Here is a 26315-nt window from a genome sequence, read left to right as displayed (position 1 = left end):
GCGCGCGCGCGCACACACACACACACACACACACACACAGAACAGATATTAGAAGGCTATATACAGAAATGCTAGGGACTATTCCTGCATGGGAGAATTTGGTATTTAATATCTTCAACCTTTTGCTCATCTATGTTTTCTAAATTTTCTATTATGAACACATATCAATAATGGAATCAGAAAAATATTATTTAAAGAATCAATTTATAATTTTCTTGAAAGAACCATATTTTTTGTTTCCATTCTTCTCATCTCCAAACAATAAAATTCATATTTATGTCAGTCACCTTTGAAAATACTAGGTATAAAAATCACATGATAAATAAGGCTTTGGGCATAATAAAAAATTTTATAAATAGGAAACCAAATTGTTCAAAAACAAGGGAAAATAACTAATATGGTAAATAAAGATGTAAGGCCCACAAATACCAAATTGTGGTTCTGCTATTAAAGTATCCCCCAGTAATCCTTCTACAATATCCTGTGGATTTCTTAATGAAATACAGTGTCATTAGGAACTCCATTTGAGATGAAAAAGACTTAAGATCCAGAGAACACTAAAAATGACAGAAAAATGTTAATAGTTTTTAAATTAAAAAAAATGTTTTGCTAGTAGTGTTGAATTCAAAAGCAAGGAGATTAATGAAACAGGGGTTATTTAGTCTCAGATAGAAAAAAAAAAAAAGAGAAAATAAGTAAGACTAACCTCTACCATACAAATGAAACTAGTTAAGTTCTTATCTCAACCAAGAAAATAATTTGATTAAGGGCTAAAAAATTTATCAGTTATGGTAGAGAAATTTACAATGGAAAATAAAAAGAATTCATTGTCAGTGAGAGCTACTAAAAATTACTGAGAATGCACAAGAATCTCTTTCCTGAAGATCTTCTAGAATGCCTATTACTCAGATATGAATTAGAATTATAAAAAATCACCCTACCACTCACCACCAACCAAAGGCAGACAATATCACAACCCAAGTTCCCTTCCAACTTTGTATTCGTTTTATCTAGGTCTACAGAGAGTAAACAGATATGACAGCTCATAAATTCATAAAGAAAATAAATTTGCAACAACAAAATGAAGCTGTCAAGTAACTTTTAATTATAAAAATACTGCTACTTTTCAAGTTCTTCCATTTTTCCCCCCAAGAAAATAAAGTTCACTCTGTAAACTATGATTAAAAGACATTATAAAACCCAAAAGGATACTTAATATTTAAAGTAAAGAAAGTAAGTACTTGGAAAATTTACCAAATATTAAAGCCAATCCATGAGATGTACCCACTGCTATCAGACTGGACACTGCCTGAGAAAAAAAGAGAAGATTATATTTTAAGATAGAGTAGAGCAAGGATCTTGAAATAAGCAGAGCTGAATTTGTTGGTCTTCCTTCCTCTAGGCAACAAATGACATACCAATTATTACAAATAATGAGAATTTCATCTAAGAGGCAAAACAGGAAATGAAACTCAGGACATTTTATTTCTGGGACTCCCTCTAAATTTACTCTAAGGGTAATAATACCCAACTAGTATATGTTCAACATTATAGAGAAAAACATGACATTTACCTTCCTCTAAAGCAAAGATTCAGAGGTCCAGACAAAGTAAGAGGCACTAATGCCTCCCAATCAAGAATCTGCTATGAGGTGTGGAGAAGGGATTAGAAAGCTCTTCTTTAGTTTATTCCTAGGAGCCAAAAGGCACCAGAAATGTTCAAAATTCAGCCGACTTCCTCACCAATTAACTAATAAAAGAGCTACAGGAGGCAGTTGGAAATAGTCAGGAAAAGAAGGCACTAGCGTGCTTTCAATATGCCCCAGTTCTCTATAATCACTTCACAGATTTACTTGGTTGGCCTGGCAAGAGTCTTCAGAGCTGTTAAATGTGATTTTACCAAATACTGTTTTTCACTCCCTATAACCAAAGGGAAGCCAAGTCACAGAAGGAGCAAATTTAGTTGGGCAGGGTAGAACCACATACAAATAAACCTGGAAAACGCTAATCGTTATTCCATTGTGTGCTTGTCAAACAAAAGCCTGAAGAGTAATAATAGAACAGTTAAAAGGGATACATTCTAAATCTGGTTACTGGCAATAAGTGACTGATAAATTTATCATCACAATAATTTATGTAATAACTTTTAAATCTAAGAAAACCCAATCAAATAGAAAGCTTATCTTAAACAGTTATTTAAAGTATACTTACAATTGCTGTAGGCAACCCGGCATCTACTTTGTCCTAAATGAAATTTAGAAAGAAAAAATACTTGAAAATATATTCTCATTATAAAACAAAAAATGGTATAAGGCCATTTCTTTACATAAACTTTGATCCAAATCAATTCAGACAGGAAACAGCACCTTTGTTTTTGCCCCAAAGAGAAACTACAATAAGTTGTATATACCAACAAAATATCAAGAGCAAGAGCGTAAGATCATTTTATTTTACTTACTATAACAGATGCTTCAGGAACGGTACTGATTATAAATGAAAATGTAAAGGAAAATAGAAAGGAAAGAGGTTCCAGTCTCAATAATGTGAATAAAGTATAAGTACTAGGGGTCAAAATAGTAGGAGTACATAAAGACTTTAGAAAACGAAAACATACACTAAAGATATTCTTCCTCTAAGTCTGAGTTTTCTATCCAGCAGATTATGCAATATCCCGTAAATAAAACCTGAGCAAGTTATATTCAGTCAATTCTCAAGCAGAAGAAAAATTCCAGCTCCTTACCCGTAACTGTACGATCCTGGAAAAGTCACCTAACCCTTCTGGATATTAGTCACTCATCTGTTCAAGAAATAGCACATACTGCCCTATCTATGTCAGTGAGTTGTCCTGAGAATCAAACTAATATAAAGTATAATATAAAGCATCATATAAAGGGTATCAATTTGATGCTTCTATAGCTTTAAATACTAGTAATGGATTACAATGATTAGCACTTTCACATACATATATTACACTATTTGATTCTTAAACCTGGAGAAATAGATAAAACAGGTAGTATTATTCTGATTTTCCAAATTAAGAAAATAGAAGTTTCAAACAGTTTAACTGACTGCCCAAGATTATTCAGCAAGTGGTAGAACCATGTCTCAAACTCAGGGTTTCTAGGTTCCAGCCATGCTCTTTATATTCTGCATTTCTTTTCTATCAATGTGGTCAATTAGTTATCATAATTTCTCAGAAGGGAGAATCTATTTTATCTGACTTAATAGAGCTTCCCAGGAACTAACTTAAGACACTTGCTCCAGTGCATAGGAATATGTATGAGGAGAAGCAATTACCAAGGTTGCTATATACAATGTTCTGGACAGCAGGATATACCCAACTTTGTATGGATATGTGTGTGTAAAGCTAGCCTGGCATAATGCTCAACAATGAAGAAGCATGCAATAAATATTTGCTAAATGATTGATCTGTGTCCCAGACAGAGAAAAAGAATGAGATATCAGATGAAGAACATAAACGATACTCAAAATGGAACCTGAATAATGAAATTAGAAGTCAGCTGACTTTAAAAACTAAAAACCAAAGATGTGGAAAGCATTTTGGAGATTACAGAATTTTAGTACTGGTGTTGAACATCTTAGGGTAGTGGTTTTAAAAAGTCAGATGCATCAGAATCACCTGGGATACCTGTAAAAATGCAGATTCCTATGCTACACTGCTAGAGATTCCAAGTCAGTAGGTCTGGGGTGATGCCAGGAATCTGCATTTTAATAATCATTCCAGGTTATTCTTACACATTACACACATTTTGCAAAAACACTGTGCTAAGGCATTTCTTTTATTGTAGGTAATCATTAAAAGAATAAATATCCTTTAAATTTTAATTTGAATTAATTTTAAATATAGTCACATGTCATATTACTTTGAAGAGGTTTCCAAAATTAAAAAATGAAGTTCCTAACTTTAAAAGTTTCATCTCTCCCAAGTGTTCTCCAGGCGTGGATTACAAAGCCCTGATGATCAAGGCCCCAGGCAGCCCTAATAACATCACTAACCACATGGCTAAAGGCATTACTGAACAACTATTCAGGAGAGATATCAAAATATATAACTAGCTTTACATGTTAATAAACCAACCATCACAGAAAAGCATACAATTTAAATTGAGCTGGTAATCCAGAATTAGGAAGACAGAGTATGAAGACTGTCACAGGAAAGGCAGTTTTCATTTTAACATACCAAAGGAGCTCAGCCATAGCAATGAAATAAGAATAGAATGCAAACACTCTGGGATTTATTAGAATTTTTTCCTCCTTTTCAAGAAAGAGGAGAAACCCTTTTAAATAACAGATTTATCTAATCATTGTTCAGTGTCTGAGTTTTAGTTCAGTCTCCATTATTCAAAATATTTTTAAAACTACACAGGTGGGTCAAATGACTGTTCTGGTTCATCTTGATTTTGAAAGGAATGAATTTCATCACCTACATAAGGATTAAATTCAGAAAACGTCATGGAAATGTAATCCTCAACAGGTGGTTCCCATTCTAGAAAATATGAGTTACTCTCCACCTAGAAGAGGAAGGACAAATGCCCAGGTTTCCTCCATTGCTTGACTATCTCTCTATTTAAATTGACTTCATGATATATGAGCTGGGTCAGGGTATACGAACTGCCCACAGAAAATACTTATTTTTCTTTCTTTTTTTTTTTTTTTTGGTGTCTGCAATAAGAGCTTTCTTTAATAACCTGAAAATTGCAATGCAGTTATGGTGTCATAATGCTACTTCTGTATCAATCTCTTACTCGCCTGAAAAATCAAACTTTGTACACATCGAATATACAAAGTGCCAATTAAACTTCATGAAAAGAACATAAAAACACATCAAAGTTCCTGAGGTATGAATCTGTCGTCGTCGTCATCATCATCATCATCATCATCATCGCCATCATCATCATCATCATCATCATCATCATCATCATCAGTAGAGGCCCGGTGCACGAAATTCGTGCACTGAAGGGGGGGTGTCCCTCAGCCCAGCCTGCACCCTCTCCAAGCTGGGACCCCTCAGGGGACGTCTGAGTGCCGGTTTAGAGCATTAACCCAATGCTCTAAACCGGCAGTTGAACATCCCTCTCACAATCCAGGACTGCTGGCTCCTAACCACTTGCCTGCCTGATTGCCCCTAACCCACTTCTACCTGCCAGCCCGATAGCCCCCAACTGCCCTCCCCTGCCAGCCCAATTGCCCCCAACTGCCCTCCCCTGCAGGTCTGGTCCCTCCCAACCCCCAATGCCCTCCCCTGCCGGCCATCTTGTGACGAGGGGACGGCCATCTTGTGACGATGTGGGAGTGGCCCTCTTGTGATGAAGTGGGGGCGGCCATCTTGTGGTGGCCATCTTGTGACAACATGGGGTGGCCATCTTGTAAGGGCATGAGGGTCAATTTGCATATTACCTCTTTATTATATAGTATTATACACAAGATCTATATATTGAATTAGCAGACTAAAATTGAAAAACTAGATAAAACTATAGGCTTTGGGGGGAAGAGGTGCCAAAGAAAAATTTGATAACACATACCAGAATCAGTGTCTATTGTCTTGATGAACTATTAAATATTTTTGCATTAACCCAATACTCTAAATCATTTTCAAAAAAGACCACAGATATTCTCTTCCAGCCATTTTCCACTGGACACATTCACCAATACCACCTCCATTTTACAACAAAGAAACACTCGACTTGGAGCCAAAAACCCCAATTTTAAGTAATTGCTCTGCTCTCTCCTAGCCCAATGATGTAAGACAAGTTAATATCACCTCTCTAAGCCTGACTTCTCACTTGAAAATAGGACATGGCTTTCCCTACTTTCAAAGTTCTAAGAGTAAATAAAATAAGGTACATGAAAAGACAATGTGAATATTTTTTTTAAAAAAGAATCACTCAGTTGTAAAAGATTCTGAACAATCATTTCTCCATATGAAAAGACTAAAAGAACAAGTACTCTAACTCACCAAACACACAAGACGGCCACTAAACTGAAAAGGAATTTAAAGAAAAGGCAGGTAGTGTTTCTTTTAGGCTTGCTGCCATATTTCATTAGGCACACCCGAGACTCTGCGCAGACCTTTATTTCATGGCTGCACTAATTTCTATGTCAAGATGTGTAGCCATGTCTTACGAGTCAAAAATAATCACACAAAACCATGAAAGCCAGATTTTATTTTTCTTAAGCCTCGAGCCAAGAGAAGTGCTGTGCTTTGTTTTATGCTCATTCCTACTTCATTATGCCATTGCAGGTTATAAAGCTGTGGGGAGAGAACAAAATACTTACAGCTGCAGACACTATCTGGGCAGAAATTCCCTTCAAAAGTGAATGTCGCATAACTGATCCATGGAGTGAAAAAGAATCAGGTAACCTCTTCTTCCTAAAAAGAAAAAAAAAAAGTTTAAGAACAAAAAACAAAACTGAAAAGGCAGGGTCTCAAAGCTTTGAAAGAAAAACACACAAATACACACACATTAAAAACAAGAAAAGTGGAGAGGCATAAAGACTCTAATAGTCCCACATTAAGATGTTGTTTGTATTAAACCCACATTGAACACTGGAAAAGTCAAGCAGGAAAATGAAGAAAGCCGCAATCCTTTTTTCACTGATTTAAACACTTCCATGCCCACCTTAATATAGCAAGAGGTTCTACTGCTCACCAGAAGGTTGCCTATAGAGCACTCCTCCTGCCCTACATGTCTTCATCACCTCTACCTGCCTTCTACTCTTGCCCACCTTTCTTGCCCTCCTCCTTTCTATAACCACCCTCTCAGTCTTCAGCCAACCACCTCAAATTCCCCATTCACTATTCATTCTCTGCTGCTCCTACTAACAGCTCCTTTCATTTACTCGACTCATCATCATACAAAAAACTAACTTTTAAAACTTTTATCAAACACTGAGCACCTACTCTGTGTGACCAAAAGTATGCTCTGGAGATGCAAAAATAATCAAGTCCAGGTTCCTACTCTCCAGGGCCTCATAGCCTAGCTAGAGGGACTAATAAGTAGTTCACTGTTAAATGTAAGGACAAGCCTGGCTGGTGTGGCTCAGTTGGCTGAGGGACACCATGCACTGAGAGGTCGCCGGTTCAATTCCTGGTCAGGGCACATGCCCAGTTTGTGGGCTCAAGCCCCAGTAGGGAGAGTGCAGGAGGCAGCCAATCAATGATTCTCTCTCACCTCTATGTTTCTTTCTCTTCCTCTCCCTTCCTCTCGCTCTAAAAATCAATAAAAACATATTTTTTTAAAATTTAAGGATAATGTTAGAGAAGAAAAAGAAATAAAACGCTATAGAAATGAAATAAATCAGAATTTAATCCTGTTTATTAGGGGAATATCAGGGACAGCTATAGAAAAGAGATGTCTAATCTGGCCTTGATGGATACCTGGGAGTCTGTCAGGCTACAAAATAGCACAAGCAGAAATATAAAGTGAATGGGGAGGGGAGTGGAGGCGAGGGGGGCGTGGAATGTGAGTACACAAAATACATGAAGCAAGAGGATGGGGGTGGGATGCTTAGAGACTGGGTCAAAATGGTAAGCAGGGTCCAGACTGATGCCGTGCAAAGGAGTTGTGACATTATTATATAGGCAAAAAGAAGATGCCATATCTTTTAATTAGGTAGTGACCATATCATCAAAAACATTTAAATTATGGTGGTTTCATACAAATTTTAGGATTGTTTATTCTGTCTGTGAAAAATACCACTGGGGTTTGTGGGTTTTTTTTAATTCTCACCTGATAGTATGTTTTTATTGATTTGAGAGAAAGAGAGCGAGACAGGGAGATGTGAGAGCCCTGCCTGTTGTGGCTCAGTTGGCTAAGTATCATCCTATGCCCCAGCAGGTTGCTGGTTCAATTCACGGTCAGGGCCCATGCACAGTAGGAGGCAGCCAATCGATGTTTCTCTATACATCGATGTTTCTCTCTCTCTCAAATCAATGAAAACATATTTAAAAAACAGATAAATTAATAAATAAAATATTGATGTGAGAAACATAAATCGGTTGTCTCCTATAGGTGCCCTGACCAGGAATCAAACTCACAACCTTTTGGTGCGAGGGTGGATGCTCCAATTGACTGAGCCACCTGGCCAGGGCATTACTGGGATTTTGATAGGGATTGTATTAAATCTTCAGATGGCTTTGGGTATTATGAACATTTAACAATATTAATCTATTAACATGGGATATCTTTCCATTCATTTGTGTCTTCCTCAGTTTCTTTCATCAGTGTACAGTTCTTTTACCTCCTTGTTTTTGATGCTATTGTAAATGGAATTGTTTTATTACTTTTTCTGACATTTTGTTGTTGGTATATAGAAATGTAAATGACCCAAATTAGCCAAAGCAACCTTAGGAAAGAACAACAAAGCTAGACATTACACTTCCTTATTTCAAACTATATAACAAAGCTATAGTAATCAAAGCAGTGTGGTACTGGCATAAAAACTGGCATGTATTCCAATGGGACAGAATTGAGAGCCCAGAAATAAATATGGGCAACTAAAATTTGACAAGAGAGCCAGGAACACTCAATGGGGAAAGAATCCTTTCTCCAATAAATAGTGTTGAGGAAAATGGATAGTCATATGCAGAAGAATAAAACTATACCCCTATCTTACACCTCTCATAAAAAATAAATGGATTAAAGATTTAAACATAAGACCTGAAACCATGAAACTCCTAGAAGAAAATATATGGAAAAATCTCAACATTGGTCTTGGCAAAAGCATTTTGGATATGACACCAAAAGCACAAGCAACAAAAGCAAATATAAATAAAGGGGATTACATAAACTAAAAAGTTTCTGCACAGCAAAAGAAATAATCAACAAAATTAAAAAGCAACCTATTGGATAGGAGAACATATTTGAAAATCATCTATCTGATAAGGGGTTAATATCCAAAATATACAAGGAACTCTTACAACTCAATATTAAAAAATAAACAATACAAGTAAAATTATGGGCAGAGGATGTGAATAAACATTTTTTCAAAAAAAGACATACAAATGGCCAACAGGTACAGTGCATAAAAAGATGCGCAACATCACTAATCATCAGGGAATAAAAATCAAAACCACAATGAGATATCACCTCATACCAGTACCTATTAGGATGCTATTACAAAAAAGACAAGAGATAATTGTTGGTGAGGACCTAGGAAAAAAGGAATCCTATTGGTGGGAATGAAAATGATATGGTCATTATGGAAGACAGTATAAATATTTCTCAAAAAATTAAAAATAGAACTACCATATGATCCAGCAATCCCACCAAAGGAAATGAAGTCGCTATATCTGCACTCCCATGTTCACTGCAGCATTTTTCACAATAGTCAATATAAGGAAACAACCCAATAGTCCATCTACAGAAAAATGGATAAAAAAGATGTGGAGAGTGTGTGTGTACAATATGGAATATTATTTAGCGATGAGAAAGAAAGAAATCCTACTATTTGTGCCAAAATGGATGGGCCCTGAGGGCATTATACTACGTGAAATAAGTCAGACAGAGAAAGACAAATACTGTATGATCTCATATGTGGAATCTAAAAAAGCCAAACTAATAGAAACAGAGAGTAGAATAGTAGTTTCCAGGGGCTGGGGCTTGGGGAAATGCAGAGATGTTGGCCAAAGGGTACAGACTTCCAGTTACAAGATGAATAAGTTCTGGGGAGTCTAATGTACATCATAATTACTACTATAGCTAACAATACTGTATATACTTGAAAGTTGCTAAGAGAGCAGATCTTAAGTGTTCTCACCACAAAAAAGAAATAGCAATTATGTAAGGTGATGGAGGTGTTAACTAACCCTACTGTGGTAATAATTTCACAATATATGTATAACAAAGAATCACACTGTATTCCTTTAGTCTATACAGTGTTACATCTCAATTACACCTCAATAAAGCTGAAAAAGTTTAAAGCTATCTATTTATAGGAAACAGTGATGAACAGGTTAAAACACCCAGCAATGGCCCCTATTCCACAAAAGCTGACAACCTAAAGACAGCACTGATACAGGTGAAATTTAAGAAGAGAAGAAAAATACAGACAACTTTATCAACATTAAACTTACACATGAATTCAATAAAGTATTTACATTATGCTTCCTCCACTTCTCTTTCCTTTTCATGTGCTCTCCAAGAATTTAGAAGGTGAAAAGCAGCCAAAATGAACTTATTTAGGGTTAAAAGTCCTTTTAACAAATCTTTAATCATCTTTGTGACTCTCCTCTGAACCCATTCCAAGGGAATGAAGGAATGTTGGAGCTGACCTTAGAGAGTGGGAAGAAGGGGGTGAGGCGTGCAGGGAACAGAAAGATGGTGAGTAAACCAAGCTCCATGTTTCTACACTGTGCCAGGTTTGATTTGTGCTCCCTTCAGGGGCTCTACTGCTTTGGGGAGTCCCTGCCTGTTATTACAGCTTCCTACTAGAGGTGCAAAAGACGGTGGTTAATAGTACCCATCTTTTTATCCTCTCTCCTCAACAGTGCCAAAATCGTTAGGGCCTAATAAGCATATTACTTCCACCCAAGTGGGGCTTCTACTTCCTATGCAGGGCTTCAGCAGACCATATTGCACTATAAAGAAATATTTACATTTTAAATGATCAAATATTTCAATTATTTGTAATTGTGATTTAAATGAATACGTACTTACCTTTTTAAGTTGGTCCTGTCACCACTATCTGAGCTTGCCACAGATGAAGTATCATAGGAGTGAGAATCAATAGTATCAATGTTTAACAATGTAGGATCCTCAAGAACAAAGGACTCATCTTCATCATCAGTCTAAATTGGAAGAATATGGATCAATAAATTCAAAATTCCAAAAAATCTGTAAGATAGGCATTAATAGGGTTCTCCAAAACATTTGCATGCTTCTTTTTGCTTTATACCTCTTTTCCATGCATTGTTATTGACCAGAGAGGCCTAGTACAGAATTAAATTTCAACTCTAGGTAGACATCTTTCTACAAAAAGTTTACTCCAAAAATGTCTTTCTTGTAGCAAGAAGAAGAATGAGCAATTATGCAGATTATTGTTAGCTGCAGAATATTTCTTAAAATTCAAATTTGTATGGATGTGCTTCTAGTTAACTAACAGTCAATGGCTAATTAGAAGAAAACAAATACCACCTGACTATAAATAGTGCACAATGAGAAATATGACAGGCAGACACAAGAAAGGCATTCTGGGTTGGAAAGAGCATGTGCAAACACAGTGATTTCATAATATGGATTTTGTGCATGGGAAAAGAAGCAGCTCAAAATGACTGGAGTATATGAGGAGGAGTTGGAGGTGATGCTAGAAATAAAGATAAACTATAACACAAATCGTAAAAAGCCTTATATTCCATTGAGCTAGGTGATAGCAAAGTCCATGTCTTTCTAGTCCACCACTGTATCTCTAGTGCCTAGTACAATACCTGACACATAATCAGTACTCATTTGTTTAATGAATTAGTGTACTGTATAGAATAGGCAGTGGGAAGGCAAATGAGATTTTTAAGTGGACACACATCATAGGAACCATGTTTTAGAAAGATAAATGGGGCAGTGTGAAGATGGATGAGGGTAGAAGGGAAAGACTGAGGCAGGGAGACTATTAAGAACCAGTAAGAAGGCTATTGCACCATCAAGGAAAGAGAGGGGAGTCCAGCCTAGGAATGCAAAAGAAGAGATCAAGAAAAAGAATAATGACAGAGATATTACTGAGATAAAATCCTAAGTCCATGGTTACCATTTATATGGGGGGAGGGAGTTTAAGGCAGAAGTCAAAGAAGATTCTAAGGATTCCAGCTTGAGCAACTAGGCAAAAGGTGATACTACTGAGATAAGAAAGCAGAATAGCAGATTCAGCAGAATGAGGAGTTCAGCTTTGAACAAGTGGATTCTGAGCAACTGACATTAAAGAAAAATGTTCTGATGATACCTTCTCTTTCAGCTGGACTACCTTCTGCCTTACCATTTCCATTAAATTTTCTTAAGAGAGCAGTCCATACTCATTATCTCTACTTTCTCCACCCATTACCAGCTACTGACAACTACCCTTGCTGAAATTAGCCAAATCCACTGGCCTATTTTCAGTTAGTATGTTCTCATCCTCTATGCATCATTTAACACTACTGACCATTCCCTACTTCTTGAAATTTTCTCTTCCCTTAGTTTCTAGTACATCTCTTTGCTGGTAATCCTCCAAGTATGTGGTCTATTCTAGCAGTCATGTTCTCCATTTTCTCCTCAATCTAACCTTTATTTTTTATTTTATTTTTTTATATTTTTATTGATTTCAGAGAGGAAGGGAGAGGAAGAGAGAGACAGAAGCATCAATGATGAGAGAGAATCATTGATTGGCTGCATCCTGCACGCCCCCCACTGGGGATCGAGCCCACAACCCTGGGCATGTGCCCTTGACTGGAATCGAACCCTGGGACCCTTTGGTCCACAGGCCGACGCTCTATCCACTGAGCCAAACCAGCTAGGGCTCAATCTAACCTTTAAATGATACTGTTCCCCAGGATTATACTCTTAGTACTCTTCCTGCTTCACTGACTATAGGAACAAGCTAATCCATACCTATAGCTTCAAGTACAATGTCATGCTAATGGCTTCAAAATCTGTATCATCAGTGTCAACATTTCTCTTGAGGTTTAGGCTCATATTTCCAACTGCTTTTCAGATATCTCCACACACAAGTCTGCTAAGAACAGGGTTAAGGTTAGCAAGGAAATATTATGCTATTTGAGAGCTATACAAGAATGGTACAACTGCTAGGAAAAGGAAAAGGAAATAATTCGGAAATCAGAACTATAGCGCAAAGGTCTTAAATAGGAAAATTAATCAGAACTTATTTGATTTTCTTAAACACATGGGGACATAATTAAAGAAAATAAATCAGCTAAGTTAAGCCAGGGTTGAGAGCTTATAAGATAAGTTAAAGAAAAAGTTCAACAGAAAAGCAGACAAAAGATATAAAAAGGCAATTCACAAAACAGATATCCAAATGTCCAAATATGTGTCAAGGTACCCAGTTTCATCAGTCTCCAGGGAATTTCAGATTAAAAACTATGATGTAATACCACTACACACTTATACAAAGGCATGGCAAAGTGAAAAAGAGAGAAAAATTCAAAAGTTGGTAAGGATAGGGTAACCAGAACTCCCATATATTGTGCTAAAGTATATATTATTACAACCTCTTTGAATAACTCATGGCAGTATCTACCAAGGCTGAACATACCCATATCGGATGACTCAGCAATTCTACACCTAGGTTTATATCCCATAGAAATGTGTGTGTTTTTATGTATGTATGTATATACAGAGCTAAAGACATGAATGAGAATATTCACAGCAGCACTTTTCATAGTAGCCAGGAAATAAAAAGTACACAAATGCCCATTAACAGTAACATGAATAAATAATGGTATATACCTAAAAATTTTATATGGCAATGGGAATGAACAATTATATGCAAAAATATGACTGAATCTAAAGACATAATATTGAGAAAAGTAAGTCAGACACTCAAAAACACATACTGTATAATTCCATGTATATGAAGTTCAAAGCAGGCAAGCTATTCAATGGTAGTAGAAGTTAGGGTGGTTTGGGTACTGAAGGGGCACAAAAGGAGCTTCTGTGGTACTAGTAATGTTTTACTTCTTCATCTGTATTCTGGTTGAATAGGGCGTTCAGTTTGTGAAAATTCACCAAGCTGTACACTTATGATTTATGCACTTTTTCTATATGTGTTATACTTCAATAAAAAGTTTAAAAGAACTTTCTGACAGCACAATGCAACAGTAGCATTGAAGTGAAGCCAGGACTACTCTCAGAGAATGGGAGACTAAGAAGGATTAAGAGACGTGGTCTGGATGAGGTCAAAGACCAGGTTTAATGGAAGGGAATGGCAGGGAAGGTTGTTATAGTTAGAGAATGGAATTTCAAATTTAAAAACCTCAGAGATAGCACAGTTTCAAAAGATGACAAGGCCTAATAACATTATTTCATACCCTAAATTCTGAAATTTAGGATGTCTCAGTAATCTCTACCTTTCCAACCTGTAAATATCTTGAATGTCTATTTCTTCCCAGCCTCTCTCCAGGTTGATTTTGATGAACATTTGAACCTACATATCCTAGAGCAAGTGCTTATTTAAACTTTCTACTCCTGTTCTTTTCATTTTTTTTCTTCTTAAAAGTCATTTCCTTTAACACGTTTTCCCCCCTAAGTCTTCATAATGTTCTACAACTTAAATTATTTTCACTTTCACTTATCTGCCTGCCTAGCTCCCTTGAGGTGTGAAGGCTGATCAATTTCTTTTCTTTTCTTTTTTTTACTTTTTAATGAATTTATAGAGTGACATTAGTTAAGAAAATTATATAGGTTTCAGGTATACAATTCTATAATACATCATCTGTATATTGTATTGTGTGTTCACCACCCCAAGTCAAGTCACCTTCCATCAACACTTATCCCCTGCCCCCTTTACCTTCTTCCCTGAGACCCTGCCACACCCCATTTGCAGCCCCACCCAAGCTGTTTGTAGTGGCTTTTCCAAATGAATGGCCTGTCCTAGCTCAGGCTTCAGACTTTCCTAAAATCTCTCAAACAAGCAGCAGCTGGCCGAAGTATGCCCCATACCTCTTGCTAAGTGGTCCCAGGCCCCACACTAGCAGCACCCTGCCTTGGTGCACAGGTTGGAATGGGCACTTCCAAGCCCAACACAAGTAGTGCCATCTGTTGATCACTCTGTAGCTTGTGCCAGCTGGCCCCAGGCAAAGCACAGGCAATGGTTGACTTTGTACCTCCCAGGAGTCCCTGAGCCAGTACGCCCTGTGGTCAGCTTCAGACTATGGCAGATTACAACCCCACCATATCCAGGAGCAATACACTCAAGGGGTGGACTGGGTGAGCACCAAAGCCCCACTGAAGCAAGTCCTGCTCCATGGACTTGCTTGGACTTGCACAGCAGCTATTTCACTGTAGTCACAGCTGGTCCTCACAGCCAATTAATCTGAGGGTCAATCCCTCCCAGTGATGCCAACAGCAATCAAGGCTCAATTACAACAGGACAGTACACACAGCCACAGAAAGGCAAACCTAGTGTCCAGCGCAGGTGACTGGGGAAGCTGAGCCACTGGGAACTAGAGGATACCTACTAGACAAGGCCACTCGACCAATTCCAGGTGACAAAGCAGATCTACCCCATACATAGAAACAAACACAAGGAAGCAGCCAAAATGTGAAGACAAAAGAAACAGGTCAAAAAATGAAAGAACAGAAGAAATCTCCAGAAAAAAAGAACTAAATTAAATAGAAGCAAGGAAACTACCAGAGACAGAGTTCAAAATAATGGTTATAAGGATGCTCAAGGAACTTAATGAGGACTTCAAGAAACTTAGTGAGAACATCAATGACATCAAAAAGGAACAGTTAGAAATGAAGGATACACTAACTGAATTAAAAAATAATTTACAGGGATTTGACAGTAGAGAATTACAAGAATCAAATCATCGACTTGGAATATGAGGAAGCAAAAAACACCCAATCAGAAGAGCAAAAAGAAAAAAGAATCAAAAACTATGAAGAAGTATAAGGAGCCTCTGGGACAACTTCAAGCATACCAACATTCACATGATGGAGGTACCAGAAGGAGAAGAGAGGGAGCAAAAAATTGAAAACCTATTTGAAAAAATAATGACAGAAAACTTCCCTTACCTGGTGAAAAAAATAGACATACAAGTCTAGGAAGCACAGAGAGTTCCAAGCAAGATGAACCCAAAGAGGCCCACACCAAGACACATCATAATTAAAATGCCAAAGATTAAAGACAAAGAGAGAATCTTAAAAGCAGCAAGAGAAAAACAGTTAGTTACCTACAAGGGAGCACCCATACGAGTATCAGCTAATTTCTCAATGTTGTAGGCCAGAAGAGAGTAATAAGAAATAATCAAAGTGATGAAACGCAAGGACCTACAACCAAGATTACTATTACTCTACCCAGCAAAGCTATCATTTAGAATTTAAGGTCAGATAAAGAGTTTCAGAAACAAGAAAAAGCTAAAGGACCTCATCTTCACCAAACCAGTATTACCGGAAATGCTAAAGGGTCTTCTTTAAGAAGAAGGTCAAAAATATGAATAATAAAATGGCAATAAATACAAATCTATCAACAATTGAATCTAAAAATCAAAATAAATGAACAAGGAGTCTAATGAACAAAATAAACTGGTGAATAAAATTGAACCAGAGACCTGGAAACATGGAACAGACTGACGAATCTTAGAGGGAAGTATATGTGTGTGTGGCAGGGGGGGGGGGGAGGGTTCACCAAAGAACTTATATGCATATATGCATTTCCCATGGACATAAACAATAAATAGGGTGGTGAAAGCCTGGGACAGGATGGTATTTGGGTGGAGTGGTGCAATGGGGGTGGGGTAGAGGGAACATCTGTAATGTTCTCAACAATAAAGAGTTTTTTAAAAGCAACAGCAATATCAACTAATATTAAAAAAAGAAATAAAAGTCATGTGAGAAAAACAAAAGATACAATTCACAAAGAAAGTAGTTTGCATCCTATAATAAAGTGTTGGCCATTACCCTAAAAGTAGTATATGGAAAGAAGTAATTAAGACCAAGGCCCAACTCACTCAGAGCTATGGGGTCAATGGGCATTTCTGTTGGGGAAACTTTGCATCATTATCTTTTAGAAAACACAACCAAGGATCTGAAATAGATTTATACATTAAAAAATAGAAGCTAAAACCTTCAAGGGAAGTCTTAAGCAAGTTTGTAAAAGATCAAGAAGACCGAGTTGAAAAATTATCTGCAGATGCAAGGTATACTTCACAAACATGTACTTGCACGAAGTTCCTTTACAAAGCCTTTTATCGCTAATTCAGAAAAGGATAACATCATTTCAAAAGTCTGAGAAACTTTTTAATAGAGATAGTACTCATAAGATAAACTATGGAGGTTGTTTTTTCTTTATAGAGAAGGATGATGAGGCACATTACAAGGCTGCAGATGCTCTTTAGTATCAGAGGATGAGCTATTTGAATATCACTGGTAGAGATAACGTTATCATAACATAATACATATCTAAAAGTGACATGAGTTTAGTACTTCAACTCTCTTAATAAAACATTTTTTTTAAATCTACCAAGTAGAAGGCATTGTACTGGGCGCAGAGATAAACAAGACATGGCTTCTGCCCTTAAGAAGCTCACAATTAGATCAGCAATGTCCAACAGAACTTTCTGCAAAGACAGAAATAGTTTGCATCTCTGCTGTTCACTATAGTAGCCACTAGCTACATGTGGAGTACTGAGCACTTGAAATGTGTCTTGTACAAATGAGGAATTGAATTTTTAATTCTTGTTTAACTGTAATTAATGTAAATTTAAAATGCCACATGTGGCTAGTGGTTCCCACATTGGACAGTGCAGATATTGATATATACACTATAACTAATCTAGAAGTATTATAATCAATACCATAAAACGATCACTAATATGTACTTACCTCATTCAGTATGCTTTCCAATGTTGGAGGAGTATCAACTTGAGGAATATCAAACTCCTTGTCATCAATCTAAATAGAGAAAAGAAATTAATGCTCACACAATGATGCTTTCCCTCTTACAATCATGTGTTTTAATTAATTTCAAACCATTATCAATTAAGAGACACACATACCACCTATCAGTGATTATAAAGACAAATATGCACTGACTACACCATCCTGACAGCCCTTTCCAGAAAGCTTCTGTTGAAGGAAATTGGCATCTGCTTTCTTAGACATAACAAAACAGCATGTTTCATGACAATCCCTAATTTTCTAAGTTTAGACATAAGTCATATAAGCTATATATACAAAGGTCTGACATTGCATTTGTTAGTCATTTCATAAATGATGATGAGATTAATTAGGTCAAACAACTTGTCATTAAATATCCTCATGGGGAGAGGGAATCACTATGTAAGAATTCTAAACCTACCACTAGCTCTATGATCTTAAGTCATTTAATATAGTGGCACTTCAGTTTCTTCTTTTATAAAATGGATTGCCAGAGTATTGTAAAGCTCAAATGGGAATATGTAATAAAGTATTTCATAAACTAAAATGAACTATACAAATGAAGAGTGATAGCATCTCATAAAACTGTACACACTCTTATTAATCCATGAAAAAAATGATAGATTTAAAGTCTTTGAGTTATAACGTATAGTCTAATCAACATTTCTGTTAAATTCATCACTTAACAAAAGTTGAATTTTACCAGATCATTTTTGAACTCCAGTTCCTTGTCCAGATCTATATAGGAGAATTTTGAAAGTGAAGCTTCTAGATTGAAAGCTTTATTCAGTTCTTCTTCAGTAGTCTTGGCACAGAGGCTCTGTTCCACATTTTCATGGTCTGGTTCATTTTCCATATTTACTTTTAAGAACTGTATTCAGTCAATCCAAGCAAGTTATTGTTTGTTTTGTTTTTTTGGCCTTAAATCATGATGATCTCTTTTCAAAAAAGAAAATAATATGTTGTTTAGATTTCCTCAACAGGACATTCTGAAGACTTACTTGGTCAGACTTTTGGGGAAACTTAATCATCTGATTATAGGCAAAGGGAAATTAAAACTAGGGTATGAGGTATGATATAGAGCTGGGTTTCTATGGGAGCATAAAGGAAGAACATCTATCTCGGGAGTCTAGGAGGGAACCCACCACCCAAAGTCATAAGTCTGGTGAGAGAGACAGACTTGGGATAAATGCAGTCATCAGACCTGGTAGTAATTAGATTTATGTTCCTAAGAGCATAAGGGCAAACTGGTGCCAAAAGCTACAATTAACCCTTTCCTCACATTCTTAAACCTCAGAGTAGATCTCCAAGTCCTCTGTAGATAAGCATACAGACCAATGTTTTCACTGGCATCTATAGAGGACCACAGATCCCTCAGGGAGCCTTGGGTAAACACAAAGAGCCCAAAATGAATAGCTAGTCACTTAATATGACACTAGTAAATCTAAGGGTTAAGATCTATCAGGGTAGGCAACAATGATGCTGAAATAAAATAATTCCACAACCAACTAGAGACTTCTAGAAAGAAAGCCAGTCATACAGAAACATGGACATTTTCAGGGAAAAGTGAAATTTTTTTTTTTAAAAAGTGCACTTTTTTTTTTGGTAGATTTCACAGTGCTAAATAATACAATGTTATATCAAAAAGAAACAGATGGCCAGGCTGGCGTGGCTTAGTGGTTGAGCATCAACCTATGAACCAGGAGGTCACAGTTTGATTCCCGGTCAGGGTTTTAACCCCCAGTAGGGGGCATGCAGGAGGCAGCCAATCAATTATTCTTGCTCATCACTGATGTTTCTATCTCTCTCTCCCTCTCTCTTCCTCTCTGAAATCAATAAAAATACATATTTTTTAAAAGAAACAGATAATTTTGTTTATTCGCAAAATTGTCTAGCACGCAATTATCTGCAAAGTTTCTAGAAAACTAAAAATATAGTCAGAAAAAAGTAATTATAAGTGTAGAGATTAAATTTACTTTTAAATGTTTTTAGTTTATGTTATAATTAAACTCCAATTGACCAAACTTTTAAAAATCCATCACTTAGCTCTACCTGTTTCGAATAAAGAAATAAAAATATGAAAACAAAAACAATGCCATAGTAATAATGACTCTCCCCACCATACAAACTCCTCTTACCCCTTAGTGAAGGCAAAAAAAAAAAAAAAGGCTGACAACCACTGAGCCATTGAAAGAGCTAATTTTTTAAAGGAAGTAGAGAATGTTGTTGTTTTTTAAATATATAGCATGCCCCAAATACAAAATGTTATCTAATTGGGCTCATTTTTTCTGTTTAATTAGGCTCATTTTTTATTTTATTTTATTTTTCCATCACAATTAATTCTCCATATCCCCATACTTACAGTTAATTTCACTTCCTTCAGTATTTCAGTTTTGTCACACTAAAAAAATTAATATCTACTATGTGTAAGACTCATGAAGACTGTTTTTTTAAGGGCTGAAACCAATTTTTTCTAGCTAGTACATTTGGCATATTATCAAATACACACTAATTTCTTTCACATGCCACAGAAGATAGACTCTAAGGCTTTTATAAAACACATGCTATTAAATATATTCCTAAAAGACATAATTGAGGGTACTCTGTATCTGGCAACATTAGAAAGTATCCTTCCAATCTCAGTTACTAAATGAACTGCTTCTTTTGCAAATATGGTAGCAATATTAGCAATATTATATGCCTTTCTTCAAAGAAAACTGAGCTAACTCATGAAAAGTTACTTCTTAATAAAGTTCACTCTTGTTTGTACCACTTAGCAGAAATTATTACAATTAGTCAAAGAATATTTGCAAACATGCACAATTAAATTTATATTCAGTGATTCCTCAGGAAAATTACTGAGATTTGTTCATATGTATATACTAGAGGCCCGGTGCACGAAATTCATGCACAGAGGGGTGGGGGTCCCTCAGCCCAGCCTGCATGCTCTCACAATACAGGCCCCTTGGGGGGATGTCTAACTGCCGGTTTACGCCCAAATCCACAGCAGGATCGGGCCTAAACCGGCAGTTGGACATCACTTTCGCAATCCGGGACCACTGGCTCCTAACCGCTTGCCTGCCTGCCTGCCTGATCGCTCCTAACCACTCTGCCTGCCTGCCTGATAGCCCCTAACCATTCACCAGCCTGCCTGATCACCCCTAACCACTCTGCTTGCCTACCTGATCGCCCCTAACCACCTCTGCCTCCCTGCCTGATTGCCCCTAACCACTCACCTGCCTGCCTGATTGCTCCTAACTGCCTCTACCTGCCTGCCTGATCGCCCCTAACTGCTTGCCTGCCTTCCTGATCACCCCTAACCACCTCTGCCTCGGCCCCCGCCACTGCGGCTTTGTCCAGAATGTCATTCGGCTGTCCAGTCTAATTAGTATATTATGCTTTTATTATTATAGATACACGCACTTAAATAGTAGAAAAGACTATAGAGAAAGAAAGAAAGCTTTTATGTAAATTATCAATAACCTACAATGTTTCATTCTTTGCATTTGTCTTTCTAAAATAACTGAGAAAGGAAAACAACTTTTTTCTAGCTCTTTTTATATCTCCTATCTGGAGTTAGAGGCTCACAGAACTGCTCAGTCAGCGTCTCTGAACACCAATAAAAGAACATCATCCTGCCATGCTACCCTACTTCATTTCCAGCCTTCACCTCACTGAGCTCCTGTGATTGATGTGATGTGGTAGCAAAGTGAAAAGAACACAAGTCAAAAAGTCAATTAAAATCAGGTTTGAATCTAGACTTTACCAGTTCCTACCTGTAACCTTGGTCAATCTGTCTACCCTTTTGGAGCCTCTCTATTTCTACATCTGTAAGATGAACTTTCCTGTGGCTCTTTGTGTTCCTTACACAGAGTAGCAGCTCTTGTTCTGGGAAGGGCTCCTTCAAACCATGTGGTTCTTGTGGAGGCTGCCAATCAAAAATCTCAGAGGAAAGCCATGGGAGGGTAGGTGGGTGGATGGGATAAGGTCAAGCAAAGAACTTGTATGCATATATGCATAACCCATGGACACAGACAATAGGAGGTGAAGGCCTGGAGCAGGCAGGCTTAGAAGGGATAAATAAGGGCGGGGGGGGGGGGACCATTTGTAATACGTTCAACAATAAAGATTTAATTTAAAAAAAATTTTTTTAATTTAAATCCCCTAGTAATAGCGATTGCCTAAAGTAACCAGAGTCCTTCACCAGGATTCATTAAAATGGAACTCGTGAGAAAGATCCATTTCCATTGTTCTCTAAACAATGAGTAATAAGGCTGGGTGGGCAGCACCTCTCTCCACCTCACCCTATTCTGCAGAAAAGGAGATCAGTTATTCAGTACATATCAACCAAACACCTACTATGCATCTGTTACTGGAAACCTACCTCTATAGACACAATTCACATTCTAAGTACAGATTCTCTAGCAAGAATAAAACCAACCCACAAACACAAGCAGGAAAGAAGAGGAAAGAGTGTCCTGATATCATTCAAGTCGCAAGTTGCCAATTTTCTATGAAGTTAGCTCTGGTAGTTTGGATACATAAGCCAAAACACTCTCCCAATTTTCTTTTTTTTGGTCACTTACAATTGAGAGTCCTGACTCCTAGGAATTGCAACTACCTATTTTGCAAGAATAAATGATACAGTGACTGTAAAGCATTTAAAATAATGCTTGGACACAGAATAGGTTTTCAAGAAATATTAGCTATTATCATTTCAAGTTTCCTCAAAAATCACCAAATTCTTCTAAAGTTAAAGACCCTGAAACAAGAGCCAGTATTTCTGTTATGATGTAGCCCACACTAAGCTATCAGAAGAATACCTTATTGGAAGGATATGCTTCTAATAGCATATTAGAAGTTTATTCATGAGATGAATTGTGGGGTTTTGCCGAAGACTAGTACAGCTCCCAGCAAAGCAACACGTACACTTAATAAAATTTTTAAATTATGATAAGTATCTTATACTATTAATTCATTCTAAAATTATGCCTTTTTTTACATCAACTTCCTCTTTTGTCACTAACCAGCAGTTTTTCCTTTCTATATGTTAGTCAATATATGTTTCCAACCCAAATAGACCTGGTGAATCAAAAGGTCACAATGCTCATTTTTTTAAAAAGAGTTCACCGAGCAGCTTCTGTGAACTTTTTAGAAACTAGGTGTGCCTGAACTTACCTGTCATGGGCAGAATAATAGTGCCCAATGATGCCCTTTCTAATACCCAGAATCTCTGATTGTTACATGTCAAAAGGGATCAGCAGATTTTATTCAATTCGAATTTTGAGTTGGGATATTTTCCTGGATTATCTGGTGGGCCCAATGTAATCACAAGGGTCTTTAACAGTGGAAAGGGGAGGCAAAAGAGTGTGTCAGAGGACGAGATGTAACAACAGAAGCAGAGAGATGCTATACTGCAGGCTTTGAAGATGAAGGAAGGGTGCCAGAAGACAAGGAATTCACTCAGTCTTTAGAAGCTGCAACAGACAAGTAGAGGAATTCTCTCCTGGAGCCTCCAGAAGAACCCAGCCCTGCCACAGCTTGAATTTAGCCTACTAAGACTGGTACTGAATTTGTGAACCACAGACCTGGACAGTAATAAATCTATGTTGTTTTAAGCTACTAAATTTGTGGCAATTTGTCGCATTAACAATAGGGAACAAATGTACTAACAAATTTCCATTAATTTGTTAGTAACATCTTCAACATTCTGAAATACTAACCCCTCCCTTGTTATTTGTTGTTGCCCAAATATTTATTGAGCAAGCTTTTCATTTCAATATTCAGAACAATGGTGAAATGCTTAATATATGACACTTGATATTACACACTTGATGCTGATACTGCCTTCAGATATCAATTAAGTGCTATCTCATTGCGGAGGTTGGCAATAAACTACTGGTAATTTCCTCTTGAAATACAATTCTACAACTAGTTCTTCACCTAATCATTGGATAATCTAGTGTTTTTATCATTCTTAAGGCAATGCCATGCCAGACAGTATCTGCAGACAACACAATAGGTAACCTCAATTGTCTTAGTCTCTCCCAGAATTAAATCAAATTAATATAACAGGAAATGTATGTCACAGAATCATATTACCCTGTATATTGTCCTCTTCTGAGTGCTGATAAACTAATATTTTAATAGTTCTGATTTAAGATTATCTGATATCTTGGGAGCTTACACAACTTAACAATCCAATCAAAAATGGGCAAAGGACCTAAATAGACACTTTTCGAAAGTGGACATACAGAAGGGCAAGAGACATATGAAAAAATGCTCAAAGTCACTAATCATCCGAGGGATGCAAATCAAAACGACAATGAGGTACCATCTCATACCTGTCATAATGGCTATCATCAATAAGTCAACAAACACAAGTATTAGCGAGGATGTGGAGAAAAAGGAACTCTCGCACACTGCTGGTGGGAATGCAGACTGGTGCAGCCACTATGGAAAACAGTATGGAGTTTCCTAAAAAATTAATAATGGAACTCCCATTTGACCCAGTAATCCCACTTCAAGGAATACATCCCAAGAAATCAGAAACATCAATCAGAAAGAATATATGCACCCCTATGCTCATAGCAGCACAATTCACCATAGCTAAGATTTGGAAACAGCCTAAGCACCCATCAGCAGGTGAGTGGATTAAAAAACAGTGGTACATCTATACAATGGAATACTATGCTGCTGTAAAAAAGAAAGAACTCTTACCATTTGCAACAGCAAGGATGGACCTGGAGAGTATTATCTAAGAGAAATAAATCAGTCGGAGAAAGATAAGTATCACATGATCTCACTCATTTGTGGAATATAATGAACAACATAAACTGATGAACAAAAATAGATCCACATAGAAGCATTGATCAGACTGTCAAACCTCAGAGGAAAGACAAGTGAGGGTGGAAGGGGGATGGTAAGAGATCAACCAAAGAACTTGTCTGCATGCATATAAGCATAACCAATGGACACAGACAGTGGGGGGGGGGGGGGGGCGGGGGGCAGGACCAGGTAGGAAGAGGTCAATGGGGGAAAAAGGAGACATACGTAATACTTTCAAAAATAAAGAATTTAAATAAAAAATAAATAATAAAAGATTATCAGACATCTTGATAGTTCCCAAGGTTGTTCCCTCTTAATTAATAAGGTTATTCCCAACCAATTAATAATAGATTCAAGGACCATTTAAAAATATATACATATAAATAATATAAACAGCAATGGCCCCATTATAACATTGGCCAACTGAATAATAACTCTAGAATGTGACCTAGATTAGGACAGGTTAATGTGGAACTCTTTCAACAGTTTTGTTGTTGTTGTTTGCTTGTTTTCTTACTTTGGCAAATATTCCCAACTGTTCTCAAGTTCCAGGATCCTAGAACTTTTCACATTACAGTGAAATCAAATCAAGTGCTTGGTTTTGTTTTTTAATTTACTGTATCCCAGAAAGCTATCACAAAATCATGATATGCAAACAAGTTTACATGCCAACTTTGTTTCTAGCTTTCCCAATCCAAGTTGTTTTTCTTCCATTTACTTCTTTGTTTTGCTTTGTCTTCTTGTGGTTTGTTTTGTAAGAAAAATACAATAGAGGATTAACTTCTATTAGTTTTCTACTATATTTCTTGGTAAATGGACTCATTTTTAACAGCTCCCCAATGCCTACAGGATAAAATTCCTAATTCTAAGCCTATGATTCCAGACATCAGATGAGCTGGCCCTACTTTCCCTTACAACTAATCTTGCTGTTTCAATTCAGTCCTTCAAGAATAGCTCCCACTTTCTCTCCATGTCTACTCACTCTACTTGACCTTCCCTTTCCTTTTCTTCTCCATTTATCTAAGTTCCTTCCTTCCTTCTGGACAACTTCCCCCAAGCGTCCTCTAAATCCAGAATGCATATCTTCTTTAGCACAGTGCCATGCCACTTTCCTCATATTGATTCATTAGTTAACGTACCATGTGACTATGTCTTTTCTCCCCAGCTATACAATAAAAGTGGGACCATGCTTCTTTGTATACTGCACATCACAGGGGCTCACTGACTTGCATAGCTATGTAAACATTCAATAAGTAATTGCTGATTAACACAGAAACTGGAAGATGAGAAAAACACCTGTCATACAAATTAAATACATCAGTTTTATTACCTATAACTGCTAAGCTTCAGAGGATACCGTCTCACAGATTTTAGGAATCTAAACCATAATATGCCAAGTTATAACTGAGTTCTACCTTTATTTATTCAGGCTTGTCAACTACTGCTGATCATATTCATCCTTCAGATAACAGCTAAAACTTTGATTCCTAAAAAAAACCTTTTTTTGTGTTGCTCAACTATGGTAGACTAGGCTCCCTGTTAATATGTACCTATATTGTTCTCTTTTGTTACACTAACTAGAGGCCTGATGCACAAAAATCGTGCAAGAGCAGGCCTTCCTTCCCCTGGCTGCCGGCACCGGCTTCCCTCTGGCACCCGGAACTTGGGTTTCCCTCGAAGCCCCAACTTCGTCAGGAAGGCCGTCCAGAAGGACGTCTGGAAGGATGTCCAGTCTAATTAGCATATTACGCTTTTATTATATAGGATTATATCATTTTTTTCAGTGTCTGAACCACCATTCCCTTCCCTCTATTGGAATGAAGGTTCCAAGAGAGCAAAGATCTGTCTTTTTCACCATTGTATTTCCAATGCCTAATTCCAT

At 37.1% G+C, this 26315-nt stretch overlaps 1 protein-coding gene across 1 annotated transcript in view; it reads right to left on the bottom strand.

Moving 5' to 3' along the window:
* VPS8 (VPS8 subunit of CORVET complex) overlaps positions 1 to 26315 on the bottom strand; it is a 246690-nt gene that overhangs the window by 209259 nt on the left and 11116 nt on the right. The window contains exons 2-7 of the mRNA XM_054713802.1: positions 18309 to 18543; positions 17552 to 17620; positions 10679 to 10809; positions 6297 to 6390; positions 2211 to 2243; positions 1255 to 1309 (exon numbers count right to left, since the gene is read on the bottom strand). Of these exons, the coding sequence (XP_054569777.1) occupies positions 1255 to 1309; positions 2211 to 2243; positions 6297 to 6390; positions 10679 to 10809; positions 17552 to 17620; positions 18309 to 18461 (535 nt within the window). The 5' untranslated portion in view covers positions 18462 to 18543. The remainder of the gene's footprint in view (positions 1 to 1254; positions 1310 to 2210; positions 2244 to 6296; positions 6391 to 10678; positions 10810 to 17551; positions 17621 to 18308; positions 18544 to 26315) is intronic.

This window comes from Eptesicus fuscus, chromosome 3 (assembly GCF_027574615.1).
Source record: "Eptesicus fuscus isolate TK198812 chromosome 3, DD_ASM_mEF_20220401, whole genome shotgun sequence".
Classification (NCBI taxonomy): Eukaryota; Metazoa; Chordata; class Mammalia; order Chiroptera; family Vespertilionidae; genus Eptesicus; species Eptesicus fuscus.
The sequence above is the reverse complement of the archived record's forward strand: the minus strand, read 5'-3'. Positions and strand labels throughout refer to the sequence as shown.